Source organism: Brassica oleracea, chromosome C8 (genome assembly GCF_000695525.1).
Source record: "Brassica oleracea var. oleracea cultivar TO1000 chromosome C8, BOL, whole genome shotgun sequence".
NCBI classification, from domain to species: Eukaryota; Viridiplantae; Streptophyta; class Magnoliopsida; order Brassicales; family Brassicaceae; genus Brassica; species Brassica oleracea.
The window spans coordinates 26,775,444-26,799,681 of NC_027755.1; the positions used below are offsets into that span (position 1 = coordinate 26,775,444).

A 24,238-nucleotide genomic window follows, 5' to 3' on the forward strand; every position below is an offset into this window, starting at 1 on the left:
TAATATTGGGAATGGTTATGAGATAAGAAATGTTAATGTGATTAATGGAAGTGTATTGATATGAATAATTTGTTATGATTGCTAATTGTTTAATATGTTGAGTGATGCATGTTCTAGGACTAGTATTTTTGTGTGCAAGTTGGTTAATAATGTTAGGGGTCATGTGGACAGGCATGACCATCCTCACTGAATGACTGTGTGTTATTCACCCCTCTTTCCCCTTTTCCCCTTTCAGGTGAGGAGTGAAGGTTCACAGCGAGTCTTGTCGGGTGCTGGTTTTAAAAATGAGTTTTACTTATGTTTTATTTCAGATATAACTACGTTGGTTTGACTTTGCGAATTATGCGGTTTATGATTTCATGTTAAGATGTTTCTTTAAGAATAAAGATGGATTTTTATGAAATATATTTATTAAGTTGGTTAGTTTTGAAAGGCGGGTGTTACAATAAGAGTTTGGATAAACATGTCCGATTCATGCTGGAAAGAGTATATCTTCTGCTTAAAGAATAATAATTAAAAGGTTAAGTTACAAAAAAAAAAAGAATAATTAAATGGTTTGAGTCTACACTTGAAGATTTATGGCCAACAATTCCAAATCTCTTATTTATAAAAAAAAACTTAAGAAACAAAATTTTCAAATAATTTTGATATTTTATCTATCAGTCGTCCTTTTCATGCTCATCATCAGCAATCTGCATACAAATAACTTAGTTTTGATACCCCCGACAACGGAAAGCTCGATTAATATAAGAGTAATATAATTTATATCTTCTATCATCATATCCAGCACAATTACCACATATATTCACGTTATATCTTTTATCATGATATCCATCACAATTACCACATATATTCACGTTATATTTCATAATTATTTTTTAGTTCATCAATCGCCAATTTTTTTAACTGTGAGTATAAAAATATATTGACGCAAAATAAAATAGATATTGCTTGAAAAAGCAAAGGTTTTGCCTACTACTCGAATGACCCAGGCAAAGCCCAAAAGGCTATTTTTAATAGCCCATGTTTTATTTGTTTTCATCTTGTTGAATCCGAATATTGATTAAAAACGGCAAACTAGTTTTCGGATTGTATAGGCATAGATGAAAATCCACAAGCATATCGAATTAAAGAAATGTAAACAAATTTGAAATTAGCAGATAAGACAAACAACAATGGTTAAAAACTATTATTTTATTAATTAAACAAAGAATTAATCAAGAAATGTCCATCGGAAATGGACAAAACAAAACAAAACCCTAACAGAAAACTAAAGAAAAAATCAAAGAAAACACAAAACGTTGGAGAGACGCTTAGTTTTTCTAGGCGTGCTTGATGTGACAAGAGTACTGAAGGAGAGGAGCAAAGAAATGGCTCTTGAACATCATGTGAAGATGGCCGTTACACTTCTTGTCCATATTCAAAACGATCTCACAACACTCTTTGTCCAAAGACAAGTCGTTATCTGCCCAACTCGAAAAGACCTGCGAGAAACATTTCTCCGACCCCTTCGACTTATCCCCAGTCAAACACTTCTCTAACTCACTGGACTGCGACACGAGAACAGACTCGAACGGGCTAAATGATCCTCCTAGACTAGGAATGTTAGGTAGACCAGGGATGATCGGTATTCCTGGGATCTGTGGGATAGGGATGTTCGGTATTCCTGGGATCTGTGGGATAGGGATGTTCGGTATCCCTGGGATCTGTGGGATAGGGATTTGAGGGATGTTTGGTATCCCGGGAATGTTGGGGATAGTGGGGAACGAGCCAGGGGGTGAAGGAGGAGAGTTTGGATCGGATGACTCGGAGCAAGCCCAAGAAGCCTTAGAGTCACCGAAATTTCCATTGTGGTTGGCTAGGTCGGACGGCATAGGCCACGGTTTCTTTTGTGATCCCACGGTAGGATTTGGTAGAGAGACGAGGCATATAGCTACGATGACAATGATGCTCTTCACCATGGTTAAGGAGATTTGAATACGACTGATATTTCTTAGTTGTAAAACCTAAAAATGAGTGAGTATGAATACGTTTATATAGAAGATTAATTCGTTTATTTAGGGAAAAGATATCATACAAAGGTGATGACAACTGAATATCCGCATCTACGTGATATGAGTATTTAGTAGCAGTTATCTCTATAAAATGATTTGTTGGACCTATTATCTCGTAAAAACAAATAATAATATATTTTTAAAATCACGTCGTGTAGATTTCACAATATAATTACTAAAATTAAATAGTTTTGGCAAAGAAATACCTGAACAATAAGATGACAGATGAAAATATACCTCGAATATTTTCTGATCATTTGATACGGGATATTTTCGAAAATAACGTCATCTTATTAACTGTTACAGAAAACCATCAAACAGAACGTCGTGTATATGATGTGTTTGTTGCAAAAGATCTTTAGGTTAAAAGTTGTTAAAGACTAAATTTAGTAAATCTCTTCAATCATTTGACTGAGGGATATATACTTTTGGAATATACCAAATGATATTTAAAACAGATTGTTATCAAGTTTATTAACATGTTAAACGTTTCAGCAGTTAAGTTAACCTACAATTAATATTTGATTCAGTATATCGCTTACGTTGTTTACTACAATTTTATTTTGAATTTTTTTTTTACCTCAATGAATTGAATATGAAAAAAATTATGTGAATTATATGTGATTTTGTTTAAAATAAAGTTGGAAATTTACACAATCTTAGTCAAAGACTTGGATATGAAAATCATGAAATGAAACTTTTCTATTTGGCAGATTGTAAGATTTTAAAAGCCAAAAATTGGAGACAACAAAAGAAGGTGATTTATGCAAGAAGAACAAAATGTGAGTAAACTGAAGTATATACTAAAACAAATTTACGAATAAAAAGGAAAAGAAACATTTCTACTGGACTACTGCTCCTAAGCAATCTTATTCCTGGCTACTGGACAAGTTACTCAAACTCAAACAGGTGGTGTACACCTGAGGTTGCAGAATGGGGAAACGGCAAGGTTCTGGTAGACAATTGGACACCATTTGGTGAGCTTCAAACACACTTGTCGGGAACAAACTCTAGGATGGGAATCCCTCTTCATGCTACTGTTGACTCTATGTATTTGAATGGCTCTTGGTCGAGTTATATGTATACCTTACAACAGTCGAACTGAACTCATCTCAAGATTACTATGAATGGGAGATCAATGGTCAAGTTCAAACAACTTACAAAACGGGGTTTCTATATGATTACATTTGCGCTTTCAGACCTGATGTCGATTGGTATGATGCAGTTTGGATCTCAAGGGCTATTCCTCGTCATAGCTTCCACACCTGGCTTGTTATCCAAGATAGACCCCCTACGCGAGATAGACTGTTAAAGTGGGGACTTCAAGTGGAGGGCCGATGTGTTCTCTGCAATTCAAATCCAGAGTCTCGGGATCACCTCTTCTTCTCCTGCAACTATAGCTACGATCTGTGGGCGATGGTAGCTAGAAGACTACAACTTGTAGCCTCTCGTCACTGACCTATCACGCTTCAGCAGATGATCACACTTCCCCCACCCACACCTCAAAGAATCCTCATTCGACTGGCTTGGCAAGCAACCTTGCACTGGCTCTGGAGCGAACGGAATACTCAACTTCATGCGCAGATTTTTCGATCTTCAAACTACTTGACAGACAACCAAGGAACAAGATTCAAAGCTTCAGAGACACAAACCCGACTCGGTCTTCGATCATGATGCAAAGCTGGCTTCGATTCGGTTGATCACCGGCTACCTCCGTTCTAATCCATCGACTTCTCCGCTACTAAAGGTTTTCCTTTTGGGCTTTCTATCATTGGGTATTGGGCTCTACTAAGTTTGATATGTATTTCATTTTCGGCTGATATAAGTAACTAAAGTTTATGGTCTATGGGCTCTTGTAAAACATTTTATTTCTCTTTTATTTAAACCAAGGTCGGCCCGCCCGCATAATTTAACAATTTCATATCCTGTATTTAAGAAATAAAATATTAAAAACTTGCTCAATTACAGAAAATATAAAAATAACATCAATCCAACGAGGTTTCATTTCACATGATACAACATATATATTTTAATATTTATTATTTGGAAAAAAAAATTATATGTGGTAAACTCTACCTTCCTCCAAGAAGAAGACAACGACATTTTTGAAAGATTTGTAAGTTTTAAAAATATTAAAAATAAATGATGGAGGAAGAGAAGATGGTATAGTGACAAAAATCAGTAATTGTCGCCATGAAATTACTAAATGGCGGAAAAATAATCCACCTTATGGAAAGAAAAAAATAAAGGATTTGCAGAAAGTTCTCGAAGAGGTACATGAGAATATATTGGAGGTATCTAGAAAGTTACAAGATGCATATAAGGATGAAGAAGATTATTGACATCAGAAAAGTAAGAATATGTGGTATTCATCTGGGGACCTTAACAAAAAATTCTATCATGCTTTAACTAAGCAACGACGGGTTCGCAATAGGATAGTCGGGCTACATGATGCTGCGGGAAATTGGATTACAGAGGATAATACTGTGGAAAAAAGAGGCAGTAGACTATTTTGAAGATTTATTTAGTACCACTTCACCATCAGAATTTGATAGTTCCTCACATAGGTAACATCGGGTATCACTCCTCAGATGAATCAACGATTGTTAATATTAGCGACTGAGGACGAGGTTCGAGAGGCTTTATTTATGATGCATCCAGATAAGGCACCATGACCGGATGACATGACAGCTCTTTTTTTCAACATTTTTGGCATATTATTAAGAAGGACTTGGAAGAAATGGTGAATAATTTTTTGGTTTATGGAGAAATGGATTCAAGGTTAAATGTTACTAATATCTGCATGATTCCAAAGACAGAGAGGCCTACTTGGATGACGGAGCTGAGGCCAATCAGTCTATGTAATGTAGGGTATAAAATTATATCGAAGGTTTTGTGTCAGCGATTGAAATTATGTCTCCCTTCCCTCATTTCAGAAACTCAATCGGCATTTGTGCCAGGAAGGCTGATTTCTGACAATATTCTTATAGCTCAGAAAATGTTTCATGGATTACGGACTAATAAGGCATGTCAAGGAAAGTATATGGAAATTAAAATGGACATGAGTAAAACGTATGATAGGGTGGAGTGGGATTTTATCAAGGCGTTACTACAGAAGATGGGCTTTGATCTGCATTGGGTTAAAATGATAATGGAGTGCATATCATCGGTTCAATATCGGGTTTTATTAAATGGTCAATCACGTGGTCTCATTGTTCCACATAGGGGTTTACGTCAAGGGGATCTTTTATCCCCTTATTTATTTATTCTGTGTACTGAGGCTTTAATTGCAAATATTAAGAAGGCGGAGAGAGAGAAACAACTTACGGGAATGAAAGTAGCCAGAGCATGTCCATCGATATCTCATTTGCTTTTTGCGGACGATAGTCTCTTCTTTTGTAAAGCTCAAAAAGAAGAATGTCAAAGCATTCTCAGGATTTTAAAGAAATATGAGGTAGTATCAGGTCAACTCATTAATTTTGATAAGTCTTCGATCCAATTTGGGCACAAGGTTGAGGAATCAGCCAGACAGGAATTACGAGACATTTTGGGAATCCATAATTTTGGAGGAATAAGATCTTACCTAGGTTTACCAGAAAATTTTGGGGGTTCCAAAATACAAGTTTTTAGCTTTGTGCAGGATCTGCTAAATAATAGGGTCAACGGTTGGACTTTTAAGTTTTTCACAAAAGGAGGAAAGGAAGTGATCATTAAATCAGTGGTTACGGCATTACCAAATCATGTGATGTCTTGCTATCGTTTACCTAAGGCAACCGCAAAAAAATTGACGAGCGCGGTCGCAAAATTCCGGTGGAGTCCAGGGGGAAGTACAAGAGCCATGCACTGGAAATCATGAGATAAAGTATATATAAATAAGGATGAATGAGGGTTGGGATTCAAAGACATAACTGATTTTAATACAGTGATGCTTGGTAAACAGTTATGGCGTCTAATAGAAAAGCCAAATACTTTATTTTCTCAAGTTTTTAAAGGTCGGTATTACAGGAATGCCTCACCCCTGGAACCGATTCGTTCATATTCTCCGTCATATGGCTGGCGGAGCATCGTATCTGCTAGATCTCTGGTAAGCAAAGGACTAATCAAAAGGGTGGGATCAGGATCATCTATATATGTATGGAACGATCCATGGCTCCCAACCACTCGCCCGAGACCAGCTAATAAAAACCAACATAATTATTATCCAGACCTCACAATGGATTCTCTCATTGATTCTACTTCGCGAACTTGGAACTCGCATGCACTCCAGACTTTTGTGGACCCACATGATGTGAAAATTATAGAAAGCATGCCACTGAGCAAAACCGAGATGGTAGATAGAGATGAATGGCATTTGACAAATATGTGTTGATGGTGTTTCACATATGGTTCCTGGAAGGAGAATGGTATTTTTTCCGGACAAGGTTGGTTCAGTACTTTAGAAGGTTTTGATGGGCTGATGGGGGCGAGGAATGTTCGGGCTAGTCTATCTCCTCTACATGCGGAGGTGGAAGCACTACTCTGGGAAATGGAATGTATGAGAAACTTACGTCAATTTCAGGTTACTTTTGTAACAGATTGTTCTCAATTGGTGAAGATGGTTTCAGAACCAGAAGAATGACCAGATTTTGCAAGTTATTTGGAAGGTTTAAAAGTCCTGAAAGAAAGTTTTCTTCGATCAGAGATTATCTATATACCAAGGACGCAAAATACAAAGGCGGATAGCCTAGCACGCAGTGTCAGGAAGCAACCGTCTTTTGTCATTCACATGGATCAAGATCTCCCGATTTGGTTCACAGAGTCAGTATGAGTCTGTATAAGTTGATGCCAAAGAAAAAAAAAAGAATAACTTATAATGTTTTTGCCTTTAACTTCATCATGATCACCTGATATTTATAGATTTTTAAGTTTTATGATAATATTTTTTAAAATCATTTCTTGTTAGGCTAAAAATATCATTTACATGAGAAGTGGATGAAGCTATTTGACTATAGTTAAATTATAAACTAAAAACAACTTTGACCATTTTAGAGCATCTCCAAAAGACACTCTATAACTTCAAATATAAAGTTTTTTGCTCTCCAAAAAGAAATTTTAAAACTTCAAATTTGAAGTTTTAAATAGTGAAACTCTATATTTGAAGTTTCACTATTTAAAACTTCAAATTTGAAGTTTCATATTTTTATTTGCATTTTGGTCCGTACAATCACATATCACCTTTAAGATTCATAAATATTTTCTCGTTTATTGTTTAAATTCTTAAAAAAATTATATCTCATAAATATTTTAAATTTTGTTTACATATTTTAAATTTTACACATGAAATTAAACAAAACTTTAAAATAAGATTTAAAATATTTTAAGCTAAATTTAGACAACAATAATATACAAAAAAAACTTAACAAAAATATTTTTAAAAAATTACATGAAAACATAACTGTTACACAAATTTAAATATTATAACAACACTAATAGTCAGGTAAGTTTGATCCAGAACCTTCAAAATTTTCAAATATTGTCTAATTTTTTTTTTGTGTAACTGAAGATGGTTGTTGTTGTTATTTTTTATGTCTTTTTCGTACAATTCTTTCTTGTTCATATCGAATATATTCACGAATATTAATATCATCAAAAAATAAATTAGCCTTTTAGCAATATTTTATGTTTCTTTTTATTTTCTTGTTCCGGTCTAATGTATTTACAAGTATCAATATTGCACTATTTCAAAAACTTTTAACTCGTAATCTACAAAGTAAAAATGGGGAGAGCCATTTTTACTTTGAAATGCACTAATAGATCATATATGTATTACGAAAATCATTTATGAAATAATATGGTATTTTGTTTAAAGTTTAATATTAATTAAGTTATTTTTATTCAAATTTTTATATTTTAATAGAATATTTTATTAATTAATATTGTTGTAATATATTTATATATGTGCTAGTTGTTTACAAAAGTTCTAAGAATTCAAATTAGTTATGACAAATATAAGGACTATATTATTAAATATAAATTATTTTGAAGTTGAGTTTGAAGTTTTACTTTTGGAGAAGAACACCTTTAAACTTCAAATATAGAGTTTTGGAAACTTCAAAATAGAGTTCATTTTTGGAGATGCTCTAACACAAAGCCAAATGGTTTTTTTCCTTAAACTTCGTCAATTGTCACATGATATTTATAGCTTTTAAGTTTATCTTTTACGATAATATTTGATTAATTCATTTTTGTTAGGCTAAAAATAAAATTCAAATAAGAAGCTTCTGAAGTTCAAATTTGTCATGGTCACCATTTATAGCTTTTAGTTTATTTCTTACAATAAGATTCAAGTGAGAAACTAATGAGTTTATTTGAATGTATATATGAATTAGTTTATCCTTTGTCTAATAAATATTGTCTAATAAAGCTATTTATTGTTAGTCTAAAAATAAGAGTCACATGAGAAGTGTAAGACAATACTAAATATTTTATCGATAGAACGTTAAAATATTTCAGCAAATAAAAAACAGAAAACATAAAAAAAAATACTAAATCTTATTTAAATATAAAAAATTAAAATCATTCGTCAAAGTAGCTGAAGTCTGGATAACAAGGCGACTCTTTCTGCACTTGGATGGATCGTTTTAGATAATTGAGAACATGTTCATCGTCTGATAATCCTAAAACCATCTGTCGTGCCGTCTCACTATTTTCAATTAGGCTTACTACATCCCAATAGAAAGTGAGTTGTATTCAATATTAGAAAGCTGGCGTACACGACATACTGCGCTCTCTTTATCTGAACCTGTGGCTTCTCCTGCAACTTTAAAAGTTTCGGATCGTCTATCATATGCCATTGAAATTTTCGACTTTTCACTACTCCATGAACCTTTACGTTTTCATCTTGGGGGTATTTTGTTTGTGGGGGTATTATACCTAGTGTTCTGAGTTTCAGAAAAAAAAATGATTCTTGGTCATCTCCTTCAGTTTTCTGCTTGCACATATCCATCAGGACCATTTCCAACTGCCCATCCATCTTCAGTTCCTATGTACGCATCTGGAAATATTTTTTCCAGCAAATCTAGATCTTGAAATGGCTTGTTTCTTATATGACTAGCCCCTGGAATTTCCTATAATTGAAATTATTTGACCATTAACAATGATAATTAATTGTTATAACAAAAACAGTCTACGAGTTAAAACTTATTGAATGTGGCTTACATTGCACCGATCGTCCTACCATTGCGAATCCATCTCGATTTCATTGGTAGTCTGATTAACATGTACTCCAATTTTTTTGCTTAACCTTTTGTATGCAGTGTACCATGTTTTCAGACTATCATAGTGATTCTTAATGTTTTTCCATACCAGTTTATATCCCGTTGTTTGCTCAAATTTATCGATTAATAGATCTTTTCTTTCTTCTGAAAGGAGAGCCTCTTTCGTAATTATAGCTTTTAATAAACTAATGTTTAATAATAATAGGTTATGACTTTTTTCTCTATGTTAAAAACCTAACTAATTAATGACAGTTAATATATTAATTATTATACTTATTTTTTTGGACAATTATCCTAAATAGATTATTTTCAAGTTTTGGTCACAAAAACAGACCACAAGGAGGAAAATGACCAAAATGTTTTATTTAATAGGTAAAATAACACTAATACCCTAGATATATAAAAAAATAAAAAAAATTAAAAATTAAAAAAAATTATTTTTTTTTATAGTTTTAGATTACATGTTTTCAAATTCGATTTTTTTTATAAATTTTTTTATTTTTTGAATTTTTTTTTTTTGAAAATTTTATTTATTTATTTTTTTTTCAAATTTTCTTTTTGTATTTCGAAAATACTTTTTGAAACTATTTTTAAAATTTTTATTTTTAAATTTTTAAATTTATTTTTTATTTTATAAAAATTTTAAGCCTTAATCTCAAATCTCCACCCCTTAACTCTAAACCTTAAGATTTGGATTAGTTAACCGTAGGGGTATAAATGTATATTTACCTCTTTAATGAAACATTTTGGTCATTTTGATCCTTAGAGTCTATATTTGTGACAAAAAAAATTTTAGTGCTATTCCAGGGTATATCTCTATTTTTTTTATTTATTTTGATAAAAAATAACAAAAGACATAAAAAAAAAAATAGTCATCCAAGATTTTTGCAAAAAAAATAAAAAAAGGCTTTAAAACCTTAAAAAGTGGCCGTTGAAAACAATGAACAAAAAACAGTTTTTTCTAAAAGTGGACTTTTAAAGGTTTACATATTTCTAAAGTTAAAAGAATTGATCGGTAATTTTTAGGTTTCAAAGCTTTACCCTCGACGGCCTAAACACCTACCCAAAGTAATTAAGGATCGTTGTCGAGTCCCCAAATGACGTCGTCGCTTTCATTTTCATGTCGACCATAATGTTTTAAAATTTTAAAATAGTGCATGTCGACCATAAGGTTGCATTATTTTTTTTTATTTTTTTTATTTTTTTTATTTTATTTTTTTTTATAAGGTTGCAACAATACTCACCGACTTGAAACATCCTCGTGATTAAAAACTGCACCATCTGACCCCGACAACATCCCAACAGGTCCCATGTTTCTCATACATCTGCGGAAGTGCTCCAATGGATTCTCAGCGTGTGATGGGCTTTAAAGGTTGTTTGTGTTATTTGATGTTTTAATCAGAACCATTTAATCAACATTAGAATTATTAATCTTGGCCCGTATAGTGCTTTGACTCTCTGACTGTTGCCGCCGTAAAACTCAGGGTTCATCATCTCCTGTGTAATCTGATTAGTTCTACCCACCATCCATGGAAGCTATAAGAGTATCAGAGAGACGACTGTATCGTCGCATCTATGCCGGTTCGTTTGTTTCAGTATTGATTCATCTCTTCGTGTGATTGGTATCGATTCATCTCCTCTAAGGAATTACAACATGCACTGATTCAACACCATTAACTATCGCTCATTCAATGATTCGTACCCCTCTCCCAAGCGGTGTATTGCACCTATAAAATAGGTAAGGCCTCATTACCTATAAAATAGGTAAGGCCTCATTCCTTGAGAATTATCCTCAAAGCTCATTACTTTGGCTATTTTTTTGAATTTTTTTGGGACTCTGCTCTTCTGTTTTCATTTATTGGAGTCCTAATGGTGATTAACCTTTACTTTGAATGTGAAAAAGATCCCACTCAGTTCTGACGATTTCTTGATTTCCAAATTGTTATCTATTTTTGACTCACCTCGCTTCTCTTAGGATAGATATATTAGTACTTAATTGTTTGTGTCCAAACTGTAGGCGAAGCTCCAAAAAGTTGGGTTGGAGAGAAGCCACTTCTATCAGTTTCAACATTTTTCCAGGTACTTCGCCTTTGCTAATTAAAAAGAGTCCAATCAATTAAAGAGTTTGTACTAGAGTTTTCCTAGCGCATATTCTCAAAGTTAAAGTTAGATTCTTGACCTTTTGTTATCTGATCTCTTGGCATATGTCATAGCATACTCTTATCTACGTATCACCTTTTTACAATTTATTGGGTTTTGTTAGATTTTGGAATGTTGATGTTACTGACCAGTAGATATAACTTGAAACTTCTAAGTTCAATTATTTGACTATTTATAATCCAAATCGTATTTACATGAGTCTATTTTGCAGGCAGCCCGAAACAATGTGCTTCTTGCTGTTCCAGCACTGTTATATGCAAACAATAACTATCTCAGATTCACAAGGCTGTTACTGTATAGCCAGTGTGGCTGCATCTGTTTCTGCTATAGCAGCCTCCACCACCACGTTCTTTGATCTCTGGGAAGAATGAGCAGATGGCTAAAACTGACATGGCCGTTTCTTCCTCTGCGACCCTTGCTGATTCTCAGTGTATGGAGGCTGCCGAAGTGATTGGAGCTGAGAAAGAGCATTTGGCCTCTATTGTCAGAAACGCCATCAGTGTTCGTTGTGCCAGAGATATCATGACACTCACTGCCTGTGTAACACAGGTTTAGTAACTTCAAAAATATGTATTTTGGGCATCTTTGGTTTTTAGATTTTATAGAGACATGCTTAATACTGACAATGTAATCGACATCGTTAAAAGTTCTTATTTTTATGTAAAATATGTAAGAACAGTGTATTAGCTCAAAGTTGGAGCTCTATGAAGAGATTTAAGTTAATGTTTGAGTATTTGGTGAAGTGTTAAGAGGAGTGGCGACATTGAAAGTGAGGGCTATGAAAGAAGTTTGGAACATTGCATCAGTGTTTATAGCGATAAAGAACTCATTACTTCTGAAGGATGCAGAAACATTAGTAATTGTAGCAATGGAAGCTCGAGTAGTAGTCACAGTAGCTAACTTATACAAGGGGATAATTTCTTGGTAATTGGTGGCAGAGAATGGCTTGCAAGAGGCTGTCAACTTCTCAAACGTACTTGCCAAGGTAACGAAGATTATCTTTTATTTTTGGTTTAGTTTACGTTTCAGCTCTTGGATATTTTTCCTAATGCTTTGTTACTTTTGGAAGTGATCTCCGCTGGAAAATAGTTCATGTTTAAATCAACACTATGATGAAACAAAATAAAACAGAGCCAAATTGTTTGTGAATAAGTGGAAATTTTTAGATTACTTTACATGGATGTGAACTTTGTTATATTAAACACACAGATATTTCAAATGACAAGATAAGAAGAGAAAGCAGAAACAAAGTTAAAGCTGATATAAAAATGAAGCTACAGGATCCACTTCTGTCTATTACTCAAACATTTTCTTTGAGGATAACCAAGATGAAATACTGTAAAAGATATGTCTCGGCATTGTTTTCTAGGCTCTTTAGTATTGGTCTATTTTGTGGAAAAAGTTTTTTTTTTGTTTCGATCATATATATGTTTATGACTAAGTTTGTAAGTCTCATGATTTTGTGAATTGCCTTTTGGTGGATTGTATCTTTAATCGTTGTAGTGTTTACTTTTTTATTTGGTGGAAGGTGTCGAAAAAAATCTAAGGTCAATTTTATTATTTGCTATCAACAACAATATAATAATTCCGAGAAAATGTAGAATATTGCTCGGCTCATATTAAGTTATAATATTATTTAGGCATATAAATTTTCACTTTGCAGTATCAATTGCATTCCAGTGTGGTCAATTTAGTTGCAACAGCCACTGGTTGCCATCATTTTATTTTATTTTCTGATTGTGAATAGTTTCGATCTATGATTCGTTTACTCTTCGTGTTGGCAATTTCTTTTTCTGTGTTGACGATTTTTGAGTGAAAACTTCAACCAAGTTCAAAACTGATTATCAACCCTATCCTTCTCTTACTTGGGAGAACCTAAACAAAGTCCTGCTTCCGAGTAAGTCTATATATAATCCCTCTTTCGCAAATCATTTTTATCCCATATACTGTATTTTGATATATCTTCCTCTTGGGCTAACCTTCACTATACTTACTACTCCAATCAAGTTTAATTTAAAAACTCTATATGATATATTGGTATAGTTTTTTTTTTGAAATAATGATTTGAAGACTAAAAGGGACTTATTGATACAATGCAGCTATTTAAATCAAATTTTGAATAGTTATTTAGTTTAATATAATAAATATTTAGTTGTTAACTATTTTCTGTGCGCTTTTGTATTCTTTTGTATTATGTTATAAATGTCTAAACATCTATCACAAATTTTCGGTGATAATTTAACAGCTTATTAATTTATAGTCATTTTTTCAAGTTCAACACATAATATATACTGAGTACGAAAAGAAAATGATAATCCAAACTTATCAAATTTAAGCTGTCCAACATATCAAGATACAATACTTTAATATTATTGTTTCCGGTTTACATAACTAATAATTAACATACCTAATAATAAATTTTACTCAAAAATATTTGTCTCTTTCCTCATGATACTCTTTACATTCATTCAATTCCATAAAACGACTAAAAATTATGTGATGGCACCGTGAAAAAAATACTTATCAATACGACATGGTATATTTAGTCTTCAAATACAATAACATATACATAATTTAACTAATATGTATATTTTAAAATATAACAATTTATATTGAATATTTACTCTAACTATTTATATAATTTTCAAAAAATCATCCCGCCCTAGTTGACTATATATCATACTCTGTTTTAGCATCAGCTCTACCAATTAAGGCTTTATAAGGTTAAGTTTTTAGCTTATTGATTCTTTCACACTTTTTATACAAATTTAAATATATATTATAAAAAAATCGTGAAATGCATTTTCTCACAAAAACCGAAAAATTATATTTTCGAGGCACAATCATAATTTAAAATAATTACATTTTAGATAAATAACAAAATTTAATATAGCTAAACACAAAATCTAATAGGATTAAATAAAAACAAAGGTATATAAGTATTTTGTTTACAAAACTCATCTAAATAAAAATAGAAATGAGCAAAGGAACATAAATTTTTTTAGATGCCGATCTAAAACATATCGTCGAATAAACGAACAATCCTGAATAACATCTAAATGAATAATTTGAATGTATCATATAAATAGATCCTCTCGATGAAGATGACAGATGAACAAAAGAACAACACCTATCTTTTAGCAAATCAAAATGATACTCAACAACCAGAGCCGGCCCTAAACGGGAGCCAAACAAACTGGTGCTTCCGGCCGCAAGAGATTACGTATTTTAGCGGTCATATTTTGACAGAATTTTTTTGTAGTTGTAGTGGTTTGGGTATATCATACAAATGGTAAAGGTCGCGGGTTCAATTCCCCTCTAAAAAAGTTTAGAAAAAAAAAAAATTATAGGCCACATTTTTATGTTTGCTTGTAGCCAAATAATTACTAGGACCGACTCTGTCAACAACGAACACAAGAAAAATAAATCTGTCTCTTAGCAAATCAAAATGATACTCAACAACGAACACAAGAAAAATAAATCATGGTTAGTAACAAATAACAATTATTGTTTTTGGTAGGTGCAGATTCTATCTACTTCACTGAGGCTTAGTAAAGCTAATATAGGGCCCGTTTATAATCGTTGCCAGGCTTATAGAGCGACTTTATTTGCAGACGCTGATGACACGGCGTCGTTTTTAAATTAGATAGTATCCGACCCGGAGAAGAGAGACCCGGAAAACCCGACCCGAATGTCTTACATTTTGGTTCGATCCTTTTACCGACTGCTATGGATTTTTCTCATCTTCCCATTTCGATCTCGCTCTGTTTTCAAATAGCCTTCTTCACATCTTCATAAGTCGAACATTCAGATTTGTGGCAGATTAATGAACTCATAATCTCACGCAGATCTACGAAAAGGTAAACCAAAACGAACAGTATCAAACGATCATCGTTTTTTTCTCTTTGAATTTTCAGATCAATAGTCTTGTTACAAGCTTCTCTCTCTGATCGATCTGAATCGTAATTGTTCTTTCAGGAGAAAAGAGAGCAGCTATGGAATGGGCAACGGTGCAGCATCTGGATCTGCGCCACGTAGGTCGCGGTGTCAGCAAGCCGCTTCAGCCTCATACGGCGGCGTTTCATCCCACGCAGGCCGTAATCGCTGTCGCAGTCGGCTCTCACATCATGGGTAAAACAATCTCCCGCAATGATTCTCGTCGTTTCACATTGATTCGTAGTTATGATGCTTCGATGTTGAACCGATTTGGTTTTTCAGAGTTTGATGCGTTAACTGGATGTAAGATTGCGTCCATTGATATTGGATCTCCAGCTGTTAAGATGTTGTATAGTCCTACTAGCAGCAACGCCGTCGTTGCCATTCTTGAGGTCAGTTTCCTCATTAGATCATGTACTGAAGACTACTTTTAGTTTTCTTTTTTTAATAACTGTTTGGTGTTTTAGGATTGTACAATTAGGTCTTGTGACTTTGAAACGGAGCAGACTTGTGTCTTGCACTCTCCTGAGAAGAGGAGTGAGCACATTTCCTCTGATACAGAAGTCCATCTCGCAGTGACTCCACTCCAACCTGTTGTGTTTTTTGGATTCCCTAAAAGAATGAGTGTGACAGGTTTGCGTTCCCACTTCCCTGACTTTCTCATGGATTAGCAGATCTAGGTAGATTTTTGCTGATGGCCTTTTATGTTTCGTTGCTGTAGTTGTTGGAACTATTGAAGGTGGAAGAGCTCCGACGAAAATTAAGACAGACCTGAAGAAACCAATTGTGAACATTGCTTGCCATCCTCGGCTTCCTGTCCTGGTATGATACATCATCCATGTTTAATGTTGTGTGGAATCTGGTTTTATTGCACTAGAGCTTGATTTTTTTTTAAATGTTGCGTCTTTTCAGTATGTAGCATATGCAGAGGGGTTGATTAGAGCCTACAACATTCATACTTATGCTGTTCATTATACACTACAGCGTGAGTATATGTGGAGGATCTCTCGTTTCTCATTTATTTTTTCTTCTTTCTCGCTTGTGGTATCATGAGAATTAGCTATCACTTACAAGAGTCCTTTGCTATCCTTGCAGTGGATAATACTATTAAACTCATCGGTGCCAGTGCATTTGCTTTTCACCCGACACTAGAATGGATTTTTGTTGGAGATAGGAGGGGTACACTTTTAGCCTGGGATGTTTCAACTGAAAGACCCAATATGATTGGAATGTAAGTGAATTTTCGTTGCTTTCAGCCTGCTCTTTGGATTCCTACCACTTGTTTTCCCTCGTAATGTTCATCTCTGTTCTTTTTTTCTTTTGGTATCACTGCAGTACGCAAGTGGGTTCGCAACCCATCACTTCAATATCTTGGCTTCCTATGTTGCGGGTACTTGTCACTGTGTCCAAGGATGGATCTCTTCAAGTGTGGAAGACTCGAGTTATAATAAATCCTAACAGGCCTTCGACACAAACTAACTTTTTTGAGCCTGCCGGTAAGCTCGATGTCTCTTAAAGTGGATCCACATACGAGGCAATGGTTTTTTCCATGATTTAGTTTGGAAGCTGTGTTTATGCAGTGTAGCACTATCCCTTATTTTTTTTATTGCAGCTATGGAGTCAATAGACATTCCTCGAATTCTCTCTCAACAGGGTGGTGAAGCTGTTTACCCTTTACCACGAATCAAAACTTTAGAAGTTCATACAAAGCTGAACTTAGCAGCTTTAATTTTTGCAGTTAAGAAAATTCATTTTACATCGTACTGTCAGTCCTCAGTTAGGTAGAAGTATGGCTTCTCTCTCATGACATGCTGGGTTTATATGCAGAACATGGCGGGTAATGAGAACACTCAAAATCGAGCAGCTCAGACCAGGGAAGGAAGAAAGCAGCTCTTTGCAGTTCTGCAAAGTGCTAGGGGGTCGTCAGGTAAATGAGCATTAATTTTATTTGTTCATGACAACATTGACAAGTTATGCTCTTCTTAAGCTTTACGGATGTTGAGGAGTCACTAATCCTCGGATGATAACAAGGGCTGTAGGCTCGTCTAGTGTTGTTCGCTATCCATCCTGCTTTCTAATATTAGAGGTGATTAACAGCTTCTGTTCTAAAGGAAAAGCTTTCATCGATGGGTTCCTCTGGAATTTTAGCCGAGCATCAACTCCAAGCTCTGCTACAAGAGCAACATCACAAGGGGTAAGTGGATATTACCTTATGCAATCAATGTTGGACTTTTTTTATTAAAAGTTTAGTAGCATATGCTTGGAAAATGCCTTGAGTCCCGTTTGAAATGACTCAAGTTTTCAATATTTCATCCGCTTCACATTGTCTTCTGTTACTTTTCTGCAGCCAAAATCAGCTAACAATATCAGATATTGCACGGAAGGCATTCCTGTATAGTGTATGACTGCTTTACCTTTTTGATTACAAATTATTTTGTTTATTATTTGGACTATTTTTAGCTAAGTCCGTCACGTAATCCATACAGCATTTTATGGAGGGTCATGCCAAAACTGCTCCGATATCAAGGTTACCCCTTATTACCGTCATGGATACAAAGGATCAACTAAAAGACATTCCTGTTTGCCAGGTATGTAACTACTGTTTTGAACTTGTTTTCTGTATTAATTGATTTATGCCTGGCTGATCGAATTCTTTGGCAGCCATTCCATTTGGAGCTGAATTTCTTCAACAAGCCAAATAGGGTCCTTCATTATCCTGTGAGGGCTTTTTATATTGAGGGCCTTGACCTCATGGCACACAATCTCTGTTCTGGAACGGACAGCATCTACAAGAAGCTGTACACATCGGTAATATCTGATATTATGTGATTTCAATTTATCTATGTTTTTTTAACTTGCGTTTTTTTTTTCCTTTCAGATTCCCGGAAATGTAGAATATCACTCGAAACAAATTGTTTACAGTCGTAAAAGGAATCTCTTTCTGGTTGTCTATGAATTCAGTGGTGCTACAAATGAAGTTGTGCTTTACTGGGAAAATACAGGTTCTCAGCTGCCTAACAGTAAAGGAAGCACTGCTAAAGGTTTGTCTGATTATTGGATCCCCTTGCTATCTGTAGAGAACTAAATTTCCCGCCTCGGATTTTTTAATTTTTGAGAATATTAAATGGTATCATACCGCATCCGATCATCTAGATAACCAGGTGTACAATGTATTCTATATACACCAGTAGGTGCTCGTTCCGCTGGGAAACTGATGGGTAGCTTTTAATGCCGTTTACCCTACGGACTAAAATGATCTGTTTAACTTGAAAAGGATGCTAGCTTACAAATACTTATGGCGTTCATCCTTTTTTGTTTTCCGATGTTTCTGAGGACTATCTCAAAGCTATATTTTTTTCCTCTGCAGGTTGTGATGCTGCCTTTATCGGCCCAAATGATGATCAGTTTGTAATTCTCGACGAGGATAAGACAGGGCTGTCTATGTATATCCTCCCAAAACTTACCACAATCGAAGAGAATGAGAAGAATTTGTTATCTGAAGAGAACCAAACCAAGGAGGAGAATCCTTCCGCAATTCAGGGTCCTCAACAATTTTTGTTTGAGACGGAAGTTGATCGTGTTTTTTCCACACCGATAGGTGACGCATTAGAAATCTCACTCTTGAAAATTACATATCATTTGGAGTATGACAGCGCTAACTGATGCCAGTTTTTATTACAGAGTCCACTCTGATGTTTGCTTGTAATGGAACCCAACTTGGGCTGGCAAAGCTGTTTCAAGGTTACCGTCTCTCAGCTACAGATGGTCATTATATTTCAACACAAGGCGAAGGACGAAAATCAATCAGGTTGAAGAAACATGAAATAGCTCTTCAGGTATGAAATTCCTTATAAAACATGAATGACCTGCTGATTTCTGCTACAGGCGCTACTGCAACATCGATTATAACTTTGTACTGTGTACCGATATTTTGGAGGAGATTTGTCCAGCCAAACAACTTTTGGTATTTAATATCTGTTTCTATGACCAGCCCAATTTGTGTTCAAAAAAAAGAAAAAAATTGACCAGCCAAATTAGTGCTGTCGTTTTTCTTCATTACCCCTTCATATGGTCTGCATCTAGCCAGTCCTCTCTTGAAATGGAATTGACTCGTGATGTTTGGTGTTAGCTGTTCTATGGCTTATAAATATTAATTTACTCTTCAACGGTCAATCAACTTTTGTCTTTATGTAGAGTTTTTTTTCAAAATCACAGGTTCAGTGGCAAGAAACCCCCAGAGGATATGTCGCAGGGGTATTAACAACCCAAAGGGTGTTGATGGTGTCTGCGGATTTTGATATATTGGCAAGCAGTTCGACAAAATATGATAGAGGCCTACCATCAATATCCTGATTAAACTACCTTTCGTTCATTTGAATTATGTGCATTATGTTTAACACTATTTGGATGTGTGCTCTTTGATTATTGAGAAAAGCCTTAACTTCTGCGAACTTTAGATCTCTTCTATGGGTTGGACCTGCCCTACTCTTTTCAACAACAACTGCTGTATGTTTGCTTGGCTGGGATGGGAAAGTGAGGACCATTCTTTCTATAAGTACACCATATGCAGGTAAGCAGATCTTGTTTCACTAAATGCTTAAGGTGAACTTACTGTATTTCATTCTCGTATATTTATTCTCTTCAACGCAGCTCTAGTTGGTGCTCTGAATGACCGCCTTTTGCTCGCTAATCCCACTGATATAAGTCCGAAGCAGAAAAAAGGGATCGAAATCAAGAGCTGTCTTGTTGGGCTACTTGAACCACTTTTAATTGGATTTTCTACAATGCAACAAACGTTTCAGCAGAAACTGGACCTTTCTGAAATATTGTATCAAATAACAACAAGGTTATCTTGCTGTCCTTTTTCTTTCTCTTACACGTTTGGAATTTTGTTACATATTTAAGATCAGAATTTTAAAGTAGGTATGCAGGATGCATCGTAACTATATTAGTTTTCTTATTTTGTTTGATTTATTGATTGCAGATTTGATAGTTTGCGAATTACTCCAAGATCTCTTGATATTCTAGCTAGTAGCCCTCCAGTATGCGGAGACCTTGCTGTGTCACTAGCTCAAGCAGGGCCGCAGTTCAACCAGGTGAGTCCATTTTATTTAAAAACAGAACTCTCTTCTGGAATTTATCTCGTTTACTAAATGGCTTGGAACAAAATGTAGGTATTACGTTGTACATATGCAATCAAGGCTCTTCGGTTCTCCACCGCTTTGTCAGTTTTGAAGGACGAGTTCTTACGTTCGAGAGACTATCCAAAATGCCCTCCAACATCGCTTTTATTCCAGAGATTCCGGCAGCTTGGATATGCCTGTATCAAGTAAGTAAACTTTCGTTGCAGGGCATATATAACAGCACAGTCTCTGGTTACATATATAGTTAGCTATTATTGTACGGTTTGTTTATTTAACTCTATTTGTTTTAGTACTAATATGTAGGGAAGTTTTAGTGCATCTTGAACTGGACCTTGAAAAGTTGATCTCAGTTACTATCTATAGTTACTTGGAATTTGGATAAACACTTCTTGATCCTAGTCCATTAATTACTACTCTGCTCTAGTTTCTTATAGAAATGTTTTTGGCAAGTTTCAAGCATCTAACTGCTTCGGACATTTTGTACTGTAGATATGGTCAATTTGATTACGCAAAGGAGACTTTCGAAGTAATAGGTGACAACGAGAGCCTGCTAGATCTTTTCATATGCCATCTGAACCCTAGTGCTATGCGTCGTCTTGCCCAGAAATTGGAAGAAGAAAGCGGAGATCCTGAGTTGAGGCGATATTGTGAAAGGATTTTAAGAGCGCGGTCTACAGGATGGACCCAGGGGATTTTTGCTAATTTCGCAGCGGAGAGTATGGTTCCAAAAGGACCAGAATGGGGTGGTGGCAACTGGGATATAAAGACTCCAACCGACATGAAGAGCATACCTCAATGGGAGCTAGCTGGGGAAGTAATGCCATACATGAAGAGTGATGATGGAACCATACCCTCAATAGTAGCTGATCATATCGGTGTCTATTTGGGTTGCGTCAAAGGCAGAGTTAATGTGGTGGAGATTAAAGAAGACAGTTTAGTTTCGAAACCTGGAGGGCTTCTTAGTTCCTTGGGTAAACCTCTGTCAGATAAACCTTTGGCCCTTCCTGCTGGTGAATCCAGTTCCTTAATGGGTCTGGAATCTCTAGGGAAACAAAGCGTGGCTGATGAACAGGCGAAGGCTGCTGAGGAATTCAAGAAAACAATGTACGGGGCTGCTGGTGATGGCAGCAGCAGTGACGAGGAAGGTGTACCAAAAACTAAGAAGCTGCAAATTAGAATACGAGAAAAGCCAACATCTACCACTGTGGACGTCAATAAGCTTAAAGAAGCTACTAGAACGTTCAAACTCGGAGATGGGCTAGGCCTCCCAATGAGTAGAACAAAATCAACTAGTGCTGGATCCCAGGATTTGGGTGAGATGTTAAGCCAGCCTTCTCCCTCAACAACTGCTCCGGTTTCTGCATCTGCTCCTGTTGATCCTTTCGCAATGAGCTCATGGACTCAGCCTCCTCAGCCAATGTCCCAACCAGCTCCGTCTGGTAGTACGGGTATGGTAGCTGGTCCCATACCCGAAGACTTTTTCCAAAACACAATCCCATCTGTTGAGGTTGCCAAGACATTGCTCCCTGCTGGTACTTATCTTTCGAAAATGGACCAAATCGCTCAAGCTGCAAAGAATGCTCCAAACCAAGCAAACAATCCTACTCAGCCTGATATTGGTCTTCCTGGAGGTGGCGTTCCTCCGACAACTCAACAACCTGGTGTTCCATACCAGACCGTTGGACTCCCTGACGGCGGTGTTCCTCCACAGTTTCCTGGTCAGACTCAGGGGACGCCACAACTTCCTGGGCAGACTCAGGGAGCACCACAGGTTCCAGTTTATTCGCAGCCTCTTGATCTTAGCGTTCTTGGAGTTCCAAATACAGATTCTGGAAAGCCTCCTGGGCAGCCTACGTCTCCTCCTGCTTCAGTTCGTCCTGGACAGGTGAATCTGCATTTTGTTTCTTCCTATCTGTTTGCATGCCATTACATATAAAAAGTGCATAAAATCTCACTGTTGCTTGTCTCCCATCTGTGATTATTTCTCTCCTCAGGTTCCACGTGGAGCAGCAGCTCCGCTTTGTTTCAAGACTGGACTTGCCCATCTTGAACAAAACCAGCTTCCAGATGCACTGTCTTGCTTCGACGAAGCATTCTTGGCGCTTGCTAAGGATCAATCACGTGGGGCTGATATCAAAGCTCAAGCCACTATCTGTGCTCAGTACAAGATAGCCGTTACTCTCCTTCGGGTAAACTAATTATTCATACCCTCTTTGTTAGTTTACAACCAAATATAAAATCATCTTTCTTTTCTCTCCCACGTGCAGGAAATCTTGAGGCTACAAAGAGTCCAAGGCGCAAGTGCATTAAGCGCAAAGGACGAAATGGCAAGACTCTCAAGGCATCTAGCTTCACTGCCACTTCTAGCAAAGCACCGCATAAACTGCATACGCACTGCAATCAAACGAAACATGGAAGTCCAAAACTACGGCTACTCCAAGCAGATGCTGGAACTGCTTTTATCAAAGGCACCAGCGAGCAAACAAGAAGAATTAAGAGGACTGGTCGATCTCTGTGTCCAAAGAGGCACTTCGAACAAATCCATCGACCCGCTTGAAGATCCTTCTCAGTTATGCTCAGCTACGCTCAGCAGGTTATCGACCATTGGGTACGATGTCTGCGATCTCTGTGGCGCAAAGTTTGCGGCTCTTTCGTCGCCTGGTTGTATCATTTGTGGTATGGGAAGCATTAAACGTTCTGATGCACTCGCTGGACCCGCACCTGTGTCCACACCGTTCGGCTAAATGTTGTACACATGATGATTAAGGTTGGTTTTAATTAACATTAAGAAAATTTCAAACTGGTTTCATGTAATAACCTTCTATTTTGTGGGGTTTATTTTCGTTTTTGTGTGTATGTTGATTTGATTTCTATCTTAATTTTAACGTTTAGTTTAATTTGTCCACCAGGTTTCTTTTCGTTATCTTTTTTCTTTTGTTTTGTTTATCAAGAAGTTCTCTCCAATGTTGTTTGTGTTTGAACTCGCGACTTTGATAACACTTTTCTTTTGGTGGTCAACTAAGAGACAGGTTAAGCCAAGGGATGGGCGATCAATCTTACTATCCAAAAATCAAGATATGGTCTCGTCCGACGGGATCAAAATCCGAGCAGGTGTTGACTAGTAGTAGTTTGGACTTTGGAAATGAAAGCAGAAACAAAGGCTCCGAGTAGCATACGGAAATTTTGAACGCAGATCTAATATCGTTGTCTAAGATGCAAATCATCGTACTTCATTACATAACTAAAACGGGAACAACTAGAGGATGTACAAACTTTAACGCCAATTCTCAAACAAGAATCGAAAGTGAATAGTAGGATTTCTAGCAGATGATGTCAGTTTATTGATTTTGATATTAATAAAGAAAGGGGTAATCACACGAGTCGACGGTGAGATAGTTTATAAAATCTAAAAGAGTAATCACCTAGGTATATCAAATATGGTTGATAAAATGTCAAAGTAAGGGAATCAAGACGCAAAAATAGATGCATGCATGATGAAAAAATTTCTCAAAATAACTGAGAAATTTATCTGCAAAATTGCAATGAGTTCTCATCAATGGAGAAAATACGTCAAAGATAAATGGAGAAAAATGAGACGAACAAAACGTAGAAGTATTACTCTTTTGTTATGTTCCAGTTGTATTATTGCGTGATAACAAATAAAATGATAACAACCCCCGTTTTCTGA

The 24,238-nt window shown here is 35.8% G+C and overlaps 2 protein-coding genes across 4 annotated transcripts; one reads left to right on the forward strand and one right to left on the reverse strand.

Moving 5' to 3' along the window:
- Positions 1–1,176: 1,176 nt before the first annotated feature.
- On the reverse strand, positions 1,177–2,014 carry LOC106311018 (fibronectin-binding protein A). Its single transcript, XM_013748250.1, has one exon. The coding sequence runs from the start codon at positions 1,959–1,961 to the stop codon at positions 1,323–1,325; it is 639 nt and encodes a 212-aa protein (XP_013603704.1). The 5' UTR covers positions 1,962–2,014; the 3' UTR covers positions 1,177–1,322.
- A 13,185-nt stretch (positions 2,015–15,199) lies between these two features.
- LOC106311602 lies at positions 15,200–23,876 on the forward strand. Of its 3 annotated transcripts, none has more exons than XM_013748830.1 (26): positions 15,200–15,330; positions 15,449–15,601; positions 15,689–15,798; positions 15,874–16,039; positions 16,128–16,228; positions 16,319–16,391; positions 16,502–16,637; positions 16,742–16,902; positions 17,019–17,143; positions 17,234–17,333; positions 17,504–17,600; positions 17,754–17,805; positions 17,893–17,994; positions 18,068–18,214; positions 18,285–18,447; positions 18,774–19,004; positions 19,088–19,242; positions 19,622–19,750; positions 19,859–19,976; positions 20,057–20,252; positions 20,391–20,502; positions 20,581–20,735; positions 21,040–22,435; positions 22,545–22,739; positions 22,818–23,317; positions 23,574–23,876. In XM_013748830.1, exons 2-25 carry the CDS (start codon positions 15,466–15,468, stop codon positions 23,292–23,294), a joined length of 4,833 nt encoding a protein of 1,610 aa, XP_013604284.1. In that variant the 5' UTR covers positions 15,200–15,330; positions 15,449–15,465; the 3' UTR covers positions 23,295–23,317; positions 23,574–23,876. The 3 variants fall into 3 exon arrangements, with proteins under 3 accessions (XP_013604284.1, XP_013604285.1, XP_013604283.1); XM_013748831.1 differs by having other exon boundaries at positions 23,580–23,876; XM_013748829.1 differs by lacking the exon at positions 23,574–23,876 and having other exon boundaries at positions 22,818–23,453.
- The last annotated feature ends 362 nt before the right edge of the window (positions 23,877–24,238 follow it).

What these genes read in the sequence shown, in the direction of transcription:
- LOC106311018 (XM_013748250.1), bottom strand. Translation starts at nt 1,961, where the DNA reads ATGGTGAAGAGCATCATTGTCATCGTAGCTATATGCCTCGTCTCTCTA.
- LOC106311602 (XM_013748830.1), top strand. Translation starts at nt 15,466, where the DNA reads ATGGAATGGGCAACGGTGCAGCATCTGGATCTGCGCCACGTAGGTCGC. An exon ending in ATCCTCGGCTTCCTGTCCTG is followed by an intron (nt 16,229 to 16,318) that starts GTATGATACATC and finishes GCGTCTTTTCAG; the next exon opens with TATGTAGCATATGCAGAGGG. An exon ending in TGTTTTTTCCACACCGATAG is followed by an intron (nt 19,005 to 19,087) that starts GTGACGCATTAG and finishes TTTTTATTACAG; the next exon opens with AGTCCACTCTGATGTTTGCT.